The following is a 17713-nucleotide window of genomic DNA, read 5'->3' as shown; positions in this document are numbered from 1 at the left end:
ATGAGTCACTTAACCCCTCAATGCCATGGTTTACCCAGTTCTGAAATGGGGGTGATGATGATACCTACCTCACAGAGGTATGAGATTTTAATGAGATAATGTCTGTAAAGCACATTACAGTCATTAAAGACAAGTGTATTGCCGGACACAAGTAGAAGCTCCCTAAATAGTAGCAGCAGTTGTGTTGTTATGATTAGAATTATAATTAGAAAATATTACTTTAGAATATACTTCAAACTGTTTCTCCAGAACTTCTACTCTAGTATTTTGGGTATTTTTCAAATGAATAAATGCTACATTTTAACTGCCTATGTCAGGCTTGCTTCTTTTCCGTTACATAATCAAAATAATACATGGTAGCAAGTGCCCTGTTATTCCAGAGGTGTTTTGATGACTGTGCATTATGTTTGGGAGGTTCAGACATTGATTCCCAGGTCAAGAATCAGAACAATCAGAACTTCACAAATATCTTGAAGTATGAACAGTAGAGAGATGCGACTTGCCAGTGAGGTGTGTGCAAAGCAAGTAGAATGTAGAAAGGCCTTTGAATCTCTCTACATAGTTATTTGCATGTTTTAAAAATTCTTTTGACAGTAAATGGTTTTATGACTCATTCTGGGTTTCTGCCTCTTAGTTCATGAGCTTAAATATGATGCCTGTTCATATTCCTGGCTTATAGTTGATAAGCCCTGGATTTTATTTATTTATAATATAGCCACAAGCATAAAAATGGCTAAACAAGCAGAAAAAATCAGCTCCTTCTGTTCTTTTCGTGGGACCCTGTGCTTGTCTTTCATTAAAGTGAAGCTGCATTTAAGACAAAATTTTTTTGTTTTAATTTTTTTTTTTAAAGGAGAGTGAATGAGAGAAACTTCTCTGTTTAATCAGCCATACAGTCTAATGAAAAGAATTAATTGAATGTGGCCAGTTGGTTATGGATCAGTATTTTTCCTGCAAATAATCCTATGTTATTCTAATTTGCTTTATGGATATAAATATAACTCTGTTTCATGAAATGTTCGAATTTTAAAGAAGACACATGAAATACACCGAATTCATCCAGAATAGAATCCCAACCTGACTTTTACTTTCTATTTAGAGACATGGTAACTAAAGCCTGCTCTTTATAAAAAAAAAAAAAAATGGGGTTAAAGGATTGTGACTTTAGTTTTAAAAAAATTCTAAACATGCTACATTATCATGAAAACATGGCTTCTGGCAGGGAATAGTTCATGCCAGCGTATTCTATACATGTTATTAAATTATAGAACAGTGGCTGTGTTCCACGCGTTTATCTTACTCTAATTTTCCTGTCAAGCAAAAGTGTGCGGTTTAGATATCTATCAATGATTTTCTTCAGTGATCTAAGATCAGATTTCTCCAGAAAAATGTCAAGTTCAAAACCACTACAATAGGCAAGAAATTAATTCATAAGACTTTTAAGTCAGGTGTCAGAGAAATGGTTTCAGTTCTCAGTGAGAAGTTCTGTGGAATTTTTATTTTTTCTTGTTACTCCGTTATGACGGATATGAGAGAATGGGAGTGGAGTCCTTTAAAAACAATGACCATCACTGACAAAAGGAAGTTACACTTTTACTCAACTGAAGATTGACACATTCTTAAGCATATATTCCCATGGTATATTTTGAAATAGTCTTACCTTGATTGTAAACAGTGACTTTGCCAAAGTATTTTAATAAATGAGCAAGTCAAAAATGTGATTCCATTTACACTCTCTATAAATGTAAATAATTTTTAAACTTTTTTTACTGAATGAAAGATTCTTTGAATTCTATAGTGCTTTACAATTTTTAGAAGTTTCACACACATGATTTCATATAATCCCATAATAACCCTTTTCCCCCCATTCTTATATTGTCCCTGCCCCAAATGTAAATAATTTGAAGGTATTATGAAGATAATTCTGAAAGGGAGTGGGTTTTCTTTGATTTTACATTTTTTTCATCAAAATGGAGGTTAAAAATAGCATAGCTGTCTAATGACAGGTCTGAATTTACTTTGTTCAAGTTACCCAGAGGTTGTCTAAATTTGCAATTGTAATAAGATCTTTTTTCAAAATTGAAGTATAGTTGATTTACAATATTGGGTTTATTTCAGGTGTACAGCAAAGTGATTCAGTTATATATTTTTCAGACTATTTTCCATTGTAGGTTATTACAAGATATTCAATATAATTCCCTGTGCTATACAGTAAATCCTATTGCTTATCTATTTTATTTATAGTAGTTTGTATCTGTTAATCCCATATGCCTAATTTGTCCTTCCCACCCTCCCTCTCCCCTTTGGTAACGGTAAATTTGCTTTAATAATATCTTTTTTTTAGTTGCGAAAGTTATGCATGCTTATTGGAAGAAGTTGAAACAATACAAAAATAATTTAAAAATAAGATTCTGCTTCCAAAATTTACTCCTTAATGTTAAAAACTGATAATACTTCAGTACAACCTTTCTAGACCTTTTCAAGTCCATTAAAAATGTATACATGTATAAATACTTCCTTTTACAAAAATGTAATTCACATATGTCATACTTGGCAATTTGCTTTTTTTTTTTTTTTTGCTTTACATAAGATCACCTATAACTTTCTATACTGCTTTTCATACTTTTTAAGTATCGCATAATAGTTCATTGATTGACTACTTCAAATTTTATTTGATTATTTTTTTAATAGGCATGAAGTTTGCAATTTATTTTTACTATTTCAGTCATGCATTTTACTTTAAAGATTTATGTCAGGCTTTATGTTGGAAAATAAAATTCAAGCAGAAATTTACATTTCTCTTCATGGGCAAGTGTTAAATTTAGCATATAAGGCACAGGACTTTCTAGGTACTGTCCAGGGAAGAGGAAATGACTAGATGCTGAATGGGCTTGACTATGCTATCTTGCCTTTATAAAATGCCATGAATGCTTGTTTTACTTCTTCATGTCCCATAAATTTCTGGGGCAGACAGTGGCAACTGGCTGACTGAATAACCATTCCCAGCCCTTGTACCATTGCCTACCTCCCCTCTGCAGCCCAGGAAAGCCAAATATTCACTTCTTAGGCTCCCGTGCAGCTAAGGATATCCATGGAAATGCAGCAACCATTTTTTGGTGATGAGGCAGAGACCACAGGAAACAAAGAGATGTTGGCTCAGACATCATCATACCAGCAGCCACTTAGTTGTAGACTTCTCAATACATATGAAAAACAAAGTCCTCTTTGTTTAAGCCACTATTTATCAAGCTTTCTGTTACCTGTGCCCAAATACGTTATTAAGTGATCCATCTCCAGGCTACAGGTTTAAGAAAATGAAAACAGAAACTTCTTATGCTATATAAATAATTTGGGGTTCTCCTTCTGCAAGGCCTGGTCAGAATTCCTCAGGTGCTACTATGAAGTACCAGTTTTAGGAGGCTGCCTTTGCTTGGGAAGATTTCATATAAATCACAAAGCAGCTAGAAGGGCACAGTATACAATTCTTGACAGGTAGCCTGAAATGGAAAGCAGCATGGGAGATATTGGAGCTGGTTAAGAACACAGATAGTTATATACAACTACAAGAAAAAACATACAGCTCTATGGGGAAGAGCTTTTTGACCATGGTTTTCAGTGCCTCCAAATAAGATAGAATTATATTGTCTTCCAGGGATGACCTGCAGTTTTTATCTTCACGGGAAGGCCTCATATGAGATTTTACAGGGTTGTTCACAAAAACTTTCTGGGTCAGAGTGTTGCAGTAACCATAAACTGATGGCCAGAATAGGTGCTTTGTCAGTTTCTTTGGAAAAATCCAATTATCAATAAGAGAAGAAACACTAGAAGAAAGAAGAATTGCACCAAAATGAGTAAAATTGGAACATTAAGTTTTAGAGGCGTTCATCAGTCAGCTGAGGTCCTCCTGGGCAGCCTCTGGGCTATGAGGGAAGCCACAGTTAATTAAACACTGTTTCTGCACCAGAAAATATCCTGACAGTGTGTATTCCTCACTTTTCCAGGGCTATTAGTGAGTAATCAGCTCTTTTAAACAGCTGTGTTCCCAGAAATGCTCCTCAGGGGTGCTAAGGACCAATGACTCAGCCCAAGACAAGTCATAAAAGGAGAAGGCACCAGAGGGGTTCATCAGAGGCAGGAACTGGGTCTCTTTCACCTATAAGCTGTTGAATGACTGACGAGAGTGAAAGTGAGGAACCCCGCTCCCCCAACCCCCGACCCACCATGGGTGGCTGAGAATTAGGAAGAGGGGCTTGCTAAATGTAATTGGCAGAACTACTCCTGGCAGCTTCTCCAGTGTCTTTATCATACCAGATTCTAAGTTCCTCCCCCCTGATGTCCTGTGATACTGCAGAGCGAAGGCTTGTGAGGCTGAGGCAAGATCCACGAGCTGCCACTGGCATCCACGTTGATGATCAGGACTTTGTCTTACAGGTGCTTCATTTAGTCCTCACTTGGCTTCCTGAGCATTGATGTGACAGAGAAAGCCTTAACTAGCCCTTAATTGATATTAGTCTTTCCATAGTCTGCTCCAGCCAAGTGAGATGCCCTTCACAGCCCTGGGAGAGTTGGGAAGAGGGAAGATAAACTTTAGAGAAAGGCAGATCCGAGTTCAAACCATGACTACTTAACATACCAATAACCCATGTGATCTTGGCGTGCAGTTTGACCCAGTTTCTTCATGTGAAAAATGAGGGGTTATGTTTCCACTTCAGAGGGTTGTTGAGAGGATTAAATGGGCTCATATAAATAATGTATTTACTGAAGAGACTGGCCCCGAGAATCAAATGTGGTTGATTTTTTTAGTGCTATCATCATCGTTATCATCGCCGTCATCGTCGCCTTCACAGTGTTTATTATTCTGGGCTTCGGTGCCAGGGTTCATGTTTTCAAGCCCTTCATCCTCTCATCTTGTCTTGCTCATTCATTCATATTTTCATTCACTTGACAACATTTATGAGCCGCCTACCATGTTTTGGCACAGCAAGGATACAAAGAGAACTGAGGTGTGGTCCTGCTGGCAAAGCGTCTGCAGACTGTCTGGGGAAGTGAGACACTTGCTCATCGTCCAGCATCAGGTCCTGCCCTGTCTCCACCCGCACTCTCCACTGTTGCCAGTGTGGCTTTTCTGAAATGCAGATTTGTCACGCCCCTCCCCTGCCGAAAACCCAACCCCCTCCTAAAACCCAGGTTTCCTCGTGCGGACAGACGATTTCTGTTAACGACCAGATAGTAAATAGGTTTGCCTTTTTGGACCGTAGAATCTTTACTGTCCATACTCAGCTCTATCATTGTAACCTGAAAGCAGCCGTAGACCATACGTGAGTGAATGGATGTGACTGGACATGGCTCAGGGGCCTTAGTTTTTGGATCCTCCCTAGACCAGACCTGACACATCCCTCTTGCCTCCTGAATGGAGTCACCACTTTCTTCCCATCTTACAATGTCTGCTCCTGTCCTACCAACTGCACAGCCGAGATGTGCCTCACTTGCTCACTTGAGTATCTTTGACTTGTTGCTCTCTCTGCCTAAAACACTCATTTTCTCCCTCTTACGTGGCTAAACCTGGCATGCTTGCCTGGTGTCTGCTTAGCTGTCCATTTCTCCAGACTCCACTCCGCACATCCCCTCCACTCCTCTGCAAGCATGCACCACATTTTCCTCTAGCATGCTCCAGTGACCGCCACCACCGTAAAGCACTGTCACTGCACCTGTTCATCCACTTGTCTGCATCCCCAAATGGACAGCAGGTTCCCTGGAGGTAGGGGAGCCGACTATATTTAGTCAACGTGTGTTTAGGGAGCACCTACTTCGTGCCAAGGGCTGGGATTCATCAGTAAACACAGACAAGGGTATTACCTTTCCTCGGGGAAGTGGTCAGACAAAACATAAACAAGTGAATATGCTATCCGACCAAATACAGGTTTTTAAATGTCTGCTCAGGTAAACAACAGCGGCAGGGAATAATGGGAGTCAGGGTGGCGTGGGCTGGGGTCAGGAGCCCTCCTCTGGACAACGTAGTCCAAGAAGACTTTCTGTTTGCAAAGGGGCTCAGCTTCTTTGGAGAGGGCTGCAGAGATGAGAGCGTGGCGAGCTAGAAGCTGAGAGGCATGAGCTAAGGTGCACTGAGTGGTACCAGTCCTTCCATTAATACAGTCCTAGGGCCACTGCAGTGCCTAGAGAGTAATCGGTGCTGGGTCCATGTTTGGTAACTGTCTCAGTTGCATTCCTCAAAAGCAGATCCTGAGACCTGCTTTTTGAAAATACAAGAATTTAGACTCAGCAAGGTCACCTGAGAAGTAATGCCAGGAAGCACAATGATGAGTGGGGAAATGAGACAGAAAAAGGAAAACGCCCACCAAGGGTGTCGTTTGTGAGCAGATGTTGCTGTGGGCAACAGGGGCTTAATCCCATTGGAAGAAACTATACTGAACACACCTCAAACTTTCCCCACAGACAGACAGGGACACTGGGGGTTTATCCACCAGTTTCCATCCCACATTGTTTGGAAGCTGCCAGGGAATTGACTCCCAGAGACTCGCACCGTGCCCCAGTCACAGGCTGCATTCCTGCTGCCTGAGAAAGCCCTCAGCGGAGAACCTCGAATGTTTGGGGAGGAGCCTTTGATGCGTATGAGGACTGTCCCCCTGAAAATGCAGGTGGCCTGTAGGGTGGGCTGCGGGGATCTCAGCAGAGCATCAACGGTCTCTCCTACACTAGCTAAATCAGTAAGTGATAATAAGTGATTGAATGGATAAACGAATGAATAATTGAAGTGAAATCAGTGAAAGAAGCCCAAGGTCTCTTCCCAGTCAAGGTTCAGAGGTGTTGTGTTGGTAGCTTGGAATTTGCCATGGTGGGAGTATTTACACCATGGAAATTGGCAAATGCTATAAATCAAAGCATTATCCTCCGGAGATCTCATTGTCACCCCTGGTGCCCTGACCCACAGAGGGAGGGGTATCACAGCCATGGTCGTTTCCCCTGAGGAGCGAGGGGTTTGAGCCCCACATTGGGCTCCCCAGCCTGGGGGAGCTGCACCAGAAAGGTGAGCCCCTATAACGTCTGGCTTTGAAAGCCAGAGCGGCTTATGTCCAGGAAAGCTGGAGGGCTGTGGAAAACTGAGACTTAGTTCTTGAAGAGCATACATACATACTCACTCCAAGTCCCAGTGCAGAAGCAGCAGCTTAAAAAGTGCCTGTGTCAGGCTTCCCTGGTGGTGCAGTGGTTAAGAATCCGCCTGCCAGTGTAGGGGACACGGGTTCGAGACCTGGTCCAGGAAGATCCCACATGCCATGGAGCAACTAAGCCCACGAACCACAACTACTGAAGCCCACATGCCTAGAGCCCGTGCTCCGCAACAAGAGAAGCCACAGCAATGAGAAGCCCGCGCGCCACAACTAAGAGCAGCCCCCGTTCACCACAAGTAGAGAAAGCCCGTGCACAGCAACGAAGACCCAACGCAGCCAAAAATAAAGTAAATAACTTTTTTTTAAGAAGTGCCTGTGTCATAGAAGAAAGAGATTCATTGACTAAATTTTAGGGCATGTGCTGGAGAGGCAGAGATCTGGTGAAATTTTCTCCAGAGACAGAAGAAGTGGCAGTGCCATTTTTTTTTTAAACTCTCCATCCACCTCACGGGCTCAGCATGAGCATGTAACCACTTCTGTCACTCTCCATCAACTTAGCTGACACCATGTGCACCAACCACGTGTTTCCCTGAGGACCTACCCTGCCCAACCTGCCTGCCCCAGCTGGCTCTTCCACAGCAGCTGCTGCCACGTTCTACCCAGCAGGCATCCCCAGCTGGCACTGGCACCCCTCCAGGTGTCTCCTGCTCCAGGGGTCCAGCCCCACATAGCAGCATACCCACAACAGTCTCAGTCGGGCCTCAGAGCCACTTCAGAGTGAAAGACACACAGTGAAGAAGTGGAAAAAGATATTCTATGCAAATGGAAACAAAAAGAAAGCTGGGGTATCAATACTTACATCAGATCAAATAGACTTTAAAGCAAAGACTGTAAAAAAGACAAAGAAGGGCCTTACATAATAATAGAAAAGATTAATCCAACAGTAAAGCAAATATTAACAGACATAAAAGGAGAAATTGACAGCAATACAATAGTAGTAGGGGACTTTAACACCCCACTTATATCAATGGATAGATCATCCAGACAGAAAATCAATCAGGAAACATTGACCTTAAATGACACATTATATCTGATTGACTTAATATATAAATACAGAATATTCCACCCCAAAAGAGCAGGATGTGCATTTTTCTGAAATGCACTTAGAACATTCTCCAGGATAGATCACATGTTAGATGAAAAAATGAGTCTTAAATGTAAGAAGACTGAAATCATTTCAAGCATCTTTTCCCACCACAGTGGTATAAGACCAGACTCTCAATTACAAGAAGAAAACTGTGAAAATCACAAATACTTAAAGGCTAAACAACATGCTACCAAATATGCTTCTCCTGGTCCATGGGATCACTGAAGAAATCAAAGAGGAAATCACAAAATACCTGGAGACAAATGAAAATAGAAACAAAACATTCCAAAATCTGTGGGACTCAGCAAAGGCAGATCTAAGAGGGAAGTTTATAAGCAATACAGGCCTACATCAGGAAACAAGAAAAATCTCAAACAATCTAACATTACACCTACAGGAACTAGAAAAAGAAGAACAAAGCCCAAAGTTAGTAGAAGAAAAAGAAATAATAGAGATCAAAGTGGTAATAAATGAGATAGAGACTAAAAACCAATAGAAAAGATCAATGAAACTAAGAGCTGGTTCTTTGAGAAGATAAAATTGATAAACCTTTAGCTAGACTCATCAAGAAAAAAAGAGAAAGGGCCCAAATGAATAAAATCAAAAATGAAAGAGAAGTTACAACCGACACCACAGAAATAGAAAAAATCATAAGAGATTACTACAAACAATTATATGCCAACAAATTAGATAACCACAAAGAAATGGAAAAATTCCTGGAAACATACAATCTTCCAAGACTGAATCAGGGACGGGGCAGGGGCGGGGGGGTGTATGTGGTGGTGATGGGATGAATTGGGAGACTGGGATTGACATATATACACTAATATGTATAAAATAGATAACTAAGAACCACCTGCTGTATAAAAAAAATTAAATACAAAAAAGACTGAATCAGGAAGAAACAAAATCTGAACAAACTGATCACTAGTAATGAAATTGAATCAGTAATCAAAAAAACCCCAACAAACAAAAGTTCAGGACCAGCCGGCTTCACAGGTGCATTAAGCAACTTTCCCAAGGTCACATTCCAGAGCCCATGCACTTAACCCTTACACAAGAATTCCTCTCGCTATGCAGTGATCTGGTGTTCCTAATGGGGACTCCAAGCTACTATAAAAAGCTGAGTTCCCTAGTGGCGCAGTGGTTGAGAGTCTGCCTGCCGATGCAGAGGACACAGGTTCGTGTCCCAGTCCGGGAAGATCCCACATGCCGCGGAGCGGCTGGGCCCGTGAGCCATGGCCACTGAGCCTGCGCGTCCGGAGCCTGTGCTCTGCAACAGGAGAGGCCACAACAGTGAGAGGCCCGCATACCACAAAAAAAAAAAAAAAAAGCTGAGTTCCAAAATTAAAATAAAATAAATGGGAGTATTACAGAATGGGTGAGTTTTAAGTGCACTTGATTGACTTTCTTTGGAAATGAGCAGGAAGTTCTTTTGAATTTAGCCAAACTAAGTGGACAAAGTTTGGCATTTGTTTCCTTCCCATCTTATGCCATTCTCACCTTCTCAGATGTATCTTCTCTCTGGAAGACTTCTCTGAGTTCCTGTTCTTAATTTTCAGTACCTAATTCCCATAGATGCATGTTCTGCACTAGGATAGACTATGACATTAGTTCGTAACCAGCTGAACCTTTTAGTAGTTGACTCAGAAAGAGCAAGGAATACAGAGTTGGAACCACCAAAGGAGCATTGAGGCTGACATATACTGAGATCTTGTCCTCTGGAATAGCATATTTTAGATACCTCCTCTTCCTCTACCCATCAACTCTAAAATTCTCTGACTATGCATTTTTAAAAATCTGTATTATTCCAAAAGACAAAACATGTGTATTGCAAAAAATACAGATAAACAAAAAGAAGCAAGCAAGGAAACGAACCAAATTCTTCCTACCTGGAGGTATCCATCATTAATCCCTTGGTGTGTAGCTCTCCAGAGCCTTTGATGTGAGTTTACCTTCTCTACTTTCTGAGGTGTGACAGCTCTTTACACCGATATTTGGCCTCAAACAGATATTTTGTCCTTGTGTTTAATTTTTCTACAAACAAAATTACTCCAGCTTTCCAGACAGTTTTTTCAGACCCCACCACCCCATTCCCCATCATCACCCTGGCCTTCATTCCAGCCTGAACCAAATAAGATGCCGCACTTTAGGAGAACTCCAACCTTTCTCAGTGTGAGACGCTGAGCTCCTGTTGACAGATCTCGTGAGATCAGCACCATCCTAATAGCCGCCTTCTCTTTTGTTTCTTTGTTCTCCACAGCTTTTTGCAATCTTTGCATTTGCAACATGCGGTGGCTATTCCGGAGGCCTGCGGCTGAGTGTGGACTGTGTCAACAAGACGGAAAGTAACCTCAGCATTGACGTAGCATTTGCCTACCCGTTCAGGTAGGGAATGGTGACTTGTGCTCACTCGTCTCCCGGAGGGGCAGGGCACTTTCTTCTTTCTGTGGTTTCTTTAAAAAATGCAGTCTCCCAGGGACTTATGAGTAAAAAGAGAGGATTCTTCCTGAGCCTGAAGAATGCCCAAACAAGTAAAAGCAGGCCCACCTAACACCCTACCCTGGGAAGAGTTATTCCATGGGAGTTGTACTTTCAAACCAGAATTAACTCTCCCTCTCCCAAAAAATGCTACAGATTGCCCAGTATTGGGGTCCATCAATATGGAGATCTCAGTTATACAATTTCTTCCTTCCCGTCCATAATTCTTTAAGGTCTCCCAAATTCTCTCTACAATTGTGTGGTCACCTCTCATTTCATAGTGACTATGCAATCCTGTCTGATAATGCGTTTAATGATATTAATATTGTTTCCATGTGCCATTGTGCTTAGCTTGAATCTCATTAAGTCATCACAGTGACCTTTTGAGGGTAGTACAAGTACCATCGCCATTTTCAAATGAGGAAACTGAGGCGCAGATATATTTGCCCACATTTCCTTGGCCAGTAGGTGGCAGAGTCAGTGTTTGAGCGCACTCGGGTTAAGCCCAGAACTCACATCTTTACTCCTTTACTTCAGTTGCTTGAGATAACTCTTTCAACCTCTTTATAAATTCACTATGAAAGATAAGACCTGTCTATAAAATGATGACTAAATACCTACTAGGACTTGTCCCAAATCAGACATCTTGTGATTCTGATCCATCTACCCAAAGTGGATTAATTGAATTCAATTTCTAAATAATTTGTTTCTGTAAAAGTACCAAACACTTGGTACCAAATAACTGGCGTGATTTTGTAAAACACTTTCAACATAATATTTTGACATCTTATTAATATACTCTCATGTGTGCCCTTCAATTTAGCAAACATTTGTCGAATATTCATTTTGTGCCAGATACAGTGCTGGTTCTGGAATTACAGAGAAAAGTAGAAATTAGCCCCTAAAAACTTTGCTTAAATAGGCAAGTACAGTGTTTTTCAAAATCTTTCCCATGGAGCCCTACATATTTAATGTTTCTAAAAAGAAAAGAGGAAGAAAGTAAGAAGAAAGAGATAGAGAATAAGAGGGAGAGAGGGAAGGAAGGAGAGAGGGAGGGAGGGAGGCAGAATTATTTTTTTATAAATTTATTTATTTATTATCTATTTATTTTTGGCTGTGTTGGGTCATTGTTGCTGTGCGTGGGCTTTCTCTAATTGTGGTGAGCAGGGGCTACTCTTCATCGTGGTGTGCGGGCTTCTCATTGCGGTGGCTTCTCTTGTTGCAGAGCATGGGCTCTGGGTGTGCAGGCTCAGTAGTTGTGGCGCACGGGCTTAGTTGCTCCGCGGCATATGGGATATTCCCAGACCAGGGCTCAAACCCGTGTCCCCTGCGTTGGCAGGCTGATTCTTAACCACTTTGCCACCAGGGACTTCTCAGAATTTTTAAATTATATGATAAAATAAGTTTAAGAAATACTTCTTAGCACTTTGCCATTCTAATACACATTTTGAATCACCAAGAACACAGTGTGTCCCCAAACATTTTTGGCCACAGAAACCCTTTCTCACTGAGCATCTCAGAAGATTTGTATATCATGGAACGCATCCTTAGTATACTGATCTAGTGAACTTTTCCTAGTCCAAAACAAAAGTGCCTCAGTTCACAGCCAATGAATCACGCAGACAGGGCATTTATACCAATGTATTAAATGGTTTTTAAGAGTCATACAGTGATAAAAGTTGCAAACACCTCTGCTCAAGTAGATACTCTCCTAATTAACTAATAAGGGAGTCCAAAGCAGAGAAATATTAAGTATAGAATGCCTGGTAATTTAGCAATTACCAGAGCTTCCTATGCTAGTGGAAGTGGGAGTGGGGATGCTTGACACATCTGAAGGTTCTGGAGGAACTCCTTGGCTTTAGTGTGGAATGGCCAAGCCAATGCATGCTTACTCATCAACACAGGGGATCTAGAAGAGGAGATGAGAATTTTCACTGGCTGGGCAACAGGGGTGGGATGCTTAGTAACATTATTCGTGACATTGTAAGGTCTACATTGCTTTCTACCAGGATTTCCCACCAAGAGATATGGTAGAAGCAGATGACTTGAAGGTCAGTCCCTTAATTAATTAATTAATTAAATTAATTAATTTCTTTATTGGCTGTGTTGGGTCTTTGTTACGTTGCGCGGGCTTCTCATTGCAGTGGCTTCTCTTCTTGCGGAGCACGGGCTCTAGGTGCACGGGCTTCAGTAGCTGTGGCTCGCGGGCTCTAGAGCACAGGCTCAGTAGTTGTGGCACACGGGCTCAGTTGCTCCGCGGCATGTGGGATCTTCCCAGACCAAGAATTGAATCCGCGTCCCCTGCATTGGCAGGCAGATTCTTAACCACTGTGCCACCGGGGAAGTCCCAGTCCCTTAATATTTAAAGAGCAGCAGGTCGCTGAACATTGAACACAGGTCTCTCTGTCCCTCAAAGTAAAATATACCAGTCAAGAAACCTGTGTAGATGGAAAACCAGTGCCTAGGTTGGGGTGGTGGTAGAGAGCAGGGTGATATTTAACTTCACACAGTCCTTAGCTAAGTGAACAATTTGAAAAGGCCTTTCACGCAAACATTTTCCAGCCTTGGGCTTCTTCATTTTCTTCCTAAGATATATTACTGGCCCAATTAAAAGCAGCTAGAGAAATTGGATTAAAAGGTTTATTACCATCTGTAAGTATAGTGGCCTGCTCATTTGAAAGATTTTTACTTGGGTTCTGAAACAAAAATTATGAACCTTTTTTTTTTTTTAATAGCAGAACTTTTCTTCCATACCTTATCTTGCTCTGAAGCTCTCTATATATAACAGATATGAGTCATTGGAAAAGTTGAACAAGGGGAGGAAGGGGACTTGAAACATCCAGCTGGTCTTCCTGAGCCCTCTCCCTGCCACACACATTGCCCACCCCCGGCTGTACCGCACTTGTCATATCTCCTCAGAACCCTAGGTCTCCTAGAAGCATTTTAAAAACCACCATTCTAGAAAAAAGCAGGAAAGCTTTTGCCACTCTGCAGATCACATCTATACACTACGTACTATCTATACTGTTAAGAAATCAAGATTAGCCTATCTCCTCCCACAGAATGTCTTACCTTTTTGTCCCACTAATGTCCATGTAGGAGATATACATTCCAAAGAGGCCCAATTTTACTAGAGTTGCAATTTCAGTTGTGCATTTGGGTACTTTAAAATATTGTGCCACTATCTTTTCGAGGAAGATTTCAGTAGTAAGAGACACTACTAGAATTTATTCAGATTACTCTGAAGTCATTTGTTTCAGAAGTAAGTTGGGTTAGCAAGATGCTGGTGATGGATATCATCAAAAAGTTACTTTCTTCTAAAATTTTACAAGCCAGTGTCTTTGCACGGCAAAGGAAACCATAAACGAGACGAAAAGACAACCCTCAGAATGGGAGAAAATATTTGCAAATGAAACGACGGACAAAAGATTAATCTCCAAAATATACAAACAGCTCATGGAGCTCACTATCAAAAAAACAAACAATCCAATCAAAAACTGGGCAGAAGACCTAAATAGACATTTCACCAAAGAAGACATACAGATGGCCAAGAGGCACATGAAAAGAAGCTCAACATCACTAATTATTAGAGAAATGCAAATCAAAACTACAATGAGGTGTCACCTCACATCAGTCACAATGGCCATTATCAAAAAGGTAGAAACAATAAATTCTGGAAAGGGTGTGGTGAAAAGGGAACCTTCCTGCACTGTTGGTAGGAATGTAAATTGATACAACCACTATGGAGAACAGTATGGAGGTTCCTTAAAAAACTAGAAATAGAACTACCATATGACCCAGCAATCCCACTACTGGCTATATACCCTGAGAAAACCATAATTCAAAAAGAGACATGTATCACAGTGTTCATTGCAGCACTATTTACAATAGCCAGGACATGGAAATAACCTAAACGTCCATCGACAGATGAACGGATAAAGAAGATGTGGCACATATATACAATGGAATATTACTCAGCCATAAAAAGAAATGAAATTGAGTTATTTGTAGTGAGGTGGATGGACCTAGAGTCTGTCATACAGAGTGAAGTAAGTCAGAAAGAGAAAAAGAAATACCATATGCTAACACATATATATGGAATCTAAAAAAAAGAAAAATGGTACTAATGAACCTAGTGGCAGGGCAGGAATGAAGACATAGGCATAGAGAATGGACTTGTGGGGAGGGGGAAGCTGGGCCGAAGTGAGAGTAGCATCGACATATAAACACTACCAAATGTAAAATAAATAGCTAGTGGGAAGCAGCAGCAAAGCACAGGGAGTTCAGCTCAGTGCTTTGCGAAAACCTAGAGGGGTGAGATAGGGAGGGTGGGAGGGAGGCTCAAGAGGGAGGGGATATGGGGACATATGTATGCATATGGCTGATTCACTTTGTTGTACAACAGAAACTAACACAGTATTGTGAAGCAGTTATACTCCAATAAAGATCAATTAAAAAAATAAAATTTTACAAACCAATGTCAGTGATTTGATCATAATCTTAGAAACAAAACGAGAGTATTCAGCAGTTTCTGATTATTCCGTTTATTGAAAACACAAGGAAGACAGTAAACTCTAATGCCAAGTCATTTGAACAAAAACAATTAGTCTGTAAATGACAGATCAAAGAAAGCTACTTAACTCCCTTATCAGATTATCAAATGTGAGATAACCTCAATTTACAAAATCATAGATAGGGCTTCCTTGGTGGCACAGTGGTTGAGAGTCCGCCTGCCGATGCAGGGGACATGGGTTTGTGCCCCGATCTGGGAAGATCCCACATGCCGCGGAGCAGCTGGGCCCATGAGCCGTGGCCGCTGAGCCTGCGCGTCCGGAGCCTGTGCTCCGCAGCGGGAGAGGCCACAACAGTGAGAGGCCTGCATACCGCAAAAAAAAAAAAAAAAAAAAAATCATAGATAATTTACAAAATATTCATGTGCTGCTTCCAGTAAATATGCCCAAACTATAACTCCTTCACACCACCACATGTATGCATTTTTCATGCACGCTTCTATCAGAAGCAATTTAATTCAGCAATATGTCCTTTGACTATGGGAATAAAGCATTTGCCACCCGACCTGTTTGGTCTGTGATTAAAATGAACAAACAGCATTTAACTGTTTTCCTCATCTACTGTAATATGCTACTTTCGTAGAAAATTCATTTGATAATTTGGGGGGGGTTCTGTGTTCAATATTTTTAGCACTTTATTTATCCACAAAAATGGGAAGTAGAGTTTCTTATTTTAAAGAAATTTAACACATTTGAAGGAAGCCTACTTGAGGAATACCAACTAACACTTTGCATTTATATATGATGCCTGTCACATGACAGGAAATCAGAGTGGAGAGCTTAGGGGCTATGGGAATAAAAGTTTTCATGGCAAAGGTTAGTTTGAAGGGTCAGAGTGTACTACATAATTATTGCACCATCTCTATGACGGGGGTTCTGAGGTTCCGTTTGAGAAGACTGAGCTGAGAGAAATTTGTTCAGCATCACATAGAAAATCAGACTCAAGATTTTGGATGTCATATGTTGTGTAATATGATCTACTAATTTGAATAAAAACTGAAGAAAACAATGTTCAGGTTGTTTGAAACATGCTGAGTAGAGCCAAAAATGATGGAGTAAAGTGGTAAAGCTGGAAAGATGACTTTGGACAAGATTTTAGAAGACCTTGAACTCCTGTGTGATTGAATATGGGGAAAGAGTCCAAGAAGGTAAAGAGAGAATAAGAAGGAAAACCATTTTAAAGTGGAGAAGATAAATTTGGATTTGATCATGCTGTGTTTGTGTTTTCTATCAAGAAGTTTCATGCTTGAACCCCACGTAAGAAGAGATAGGGTTAGCCTGGAAATGGGGCTCCAAGAGTCATCTTCATGGAGTGAGAAGTAAGTCCTAGATGAAGAGAGGTCTTCGAGACAGATGGGAGCGTGGGCACACAGGGCTAATCTATGAGAGATACCCACACTTAGAAGAAATGAAGGAGCGCAGTGGCTGAGCGAGACCAAGAAGAGGCAGAAGGAAAAGGGGTGGGACAACCAGGCAAGTGTAGGCTTCACAGAAGGTAGGGATACGTCGTGAATGAGTGATACCACTCAGCACTTCAAAGAAAAGTGAAAACTAAAAGTCCACTGAAGGTAATGAATGGTGGTCATTGAGGAATTTCATGAGATATTTCTGTAGGAAGGAAAGCATGCCAGGCTGTTGGACAATGAATGGTAAATAGAATTCGGTATGTTTTTCCCTCAGACAAGTAAAATGCAAAATGCTAAGGCTCAAACCATTTTCCCTTAAGCCTGTGTGAGGTGATGTTTGTGAAGAAAGAGAGAAGGTTGTTAACGACCTTCTTATAGAAAAGGCGTTCACCTTTGGCTTCTTGAAAGTAATCAGCTCATTTGATGATGGGTGATAAACTTGCCACCTTGGCTAGACAGTCAAAAAGGTTTCTATAATAAAGGCATAAAAATCTTCCATCATTTGAGAACAACTGAGTATAGAGAATAACAGCAGATTCATCATGAAAAGTAAATTAAGTTGTTATGTCACTTTTATGTCTGGAGTTGCCTGTCCGGATAAAAAAGATATTAAGTTTTCTATCAATGTCAAGCACTCTTCTAGATATGGGATTAGTAATCCCTGCTTTAGATAATTAACAAAATTGCCCTTGATTAATTTATCTTGAAGAAATAACCAGAGATATAAAGAAGTGTGTACAAAGGTATTTATTATTGAATTATTCTAAGTACCTCAAAATTAGAAATAACTTATGTGTCCAAAAATAGGGAATCAGTTAAATAAAATGTGGTAGGCAGACACTGAAAGTCATTTCCTCAAATAACATTTAAGGGTGTATATATATATATATATATATATATATATATATATATATATATATATAATGATTCCAATTTTGTTTTATTTTATACTAGCTGGCTATAGCACATGCTGCCATTGCC

At 40.7% G+C, this 17713-nt stretch overlaps 1 protein-coding gene across 2 annotated transcripts in view; it reads left to right on the top strand.

The window, feature by feature from the left end:
• The window catches only part of SYNPR (synaptoporin), a 296179-nt gene that overhangs the window by 169413 nt on the left and 109053 nt on the right, over window positions 1–17713 (top strand). For both annotated transcript variants that reach the window (XM_032649185.1, XM_032649187.1), the window contains one exon: window positions 10538–10662. In XM_032649185.1, the coding sequence (XP_032505076.1) occupies window positions 10538–10662 (125 nt within the window). The remainder of the gene's footprint in view (window positions 1–10537; window positions 10663–17713) is intronic.

The sequence above is a fragment of the Phocoena sinus genome, chromosome 11 (assembly GCF_008692025.1).
Source record: "Phocoena sinus isolate mPhoSin1 chromosome 11, mPhoSin1.pri, whole genome shotgun sequence".
Lineage (NCBI taxonomy): Eukaryota > Metazoa > Chordata > Mammalia > Artiodactyla > Phocoenidae > Phocoena > Phocoena sinus.
The sequence above is the reverse complement of the archived record's forward strand: the minus strand, read 5'-3'. Positions and strand labels throughout refer to the sequence as shown.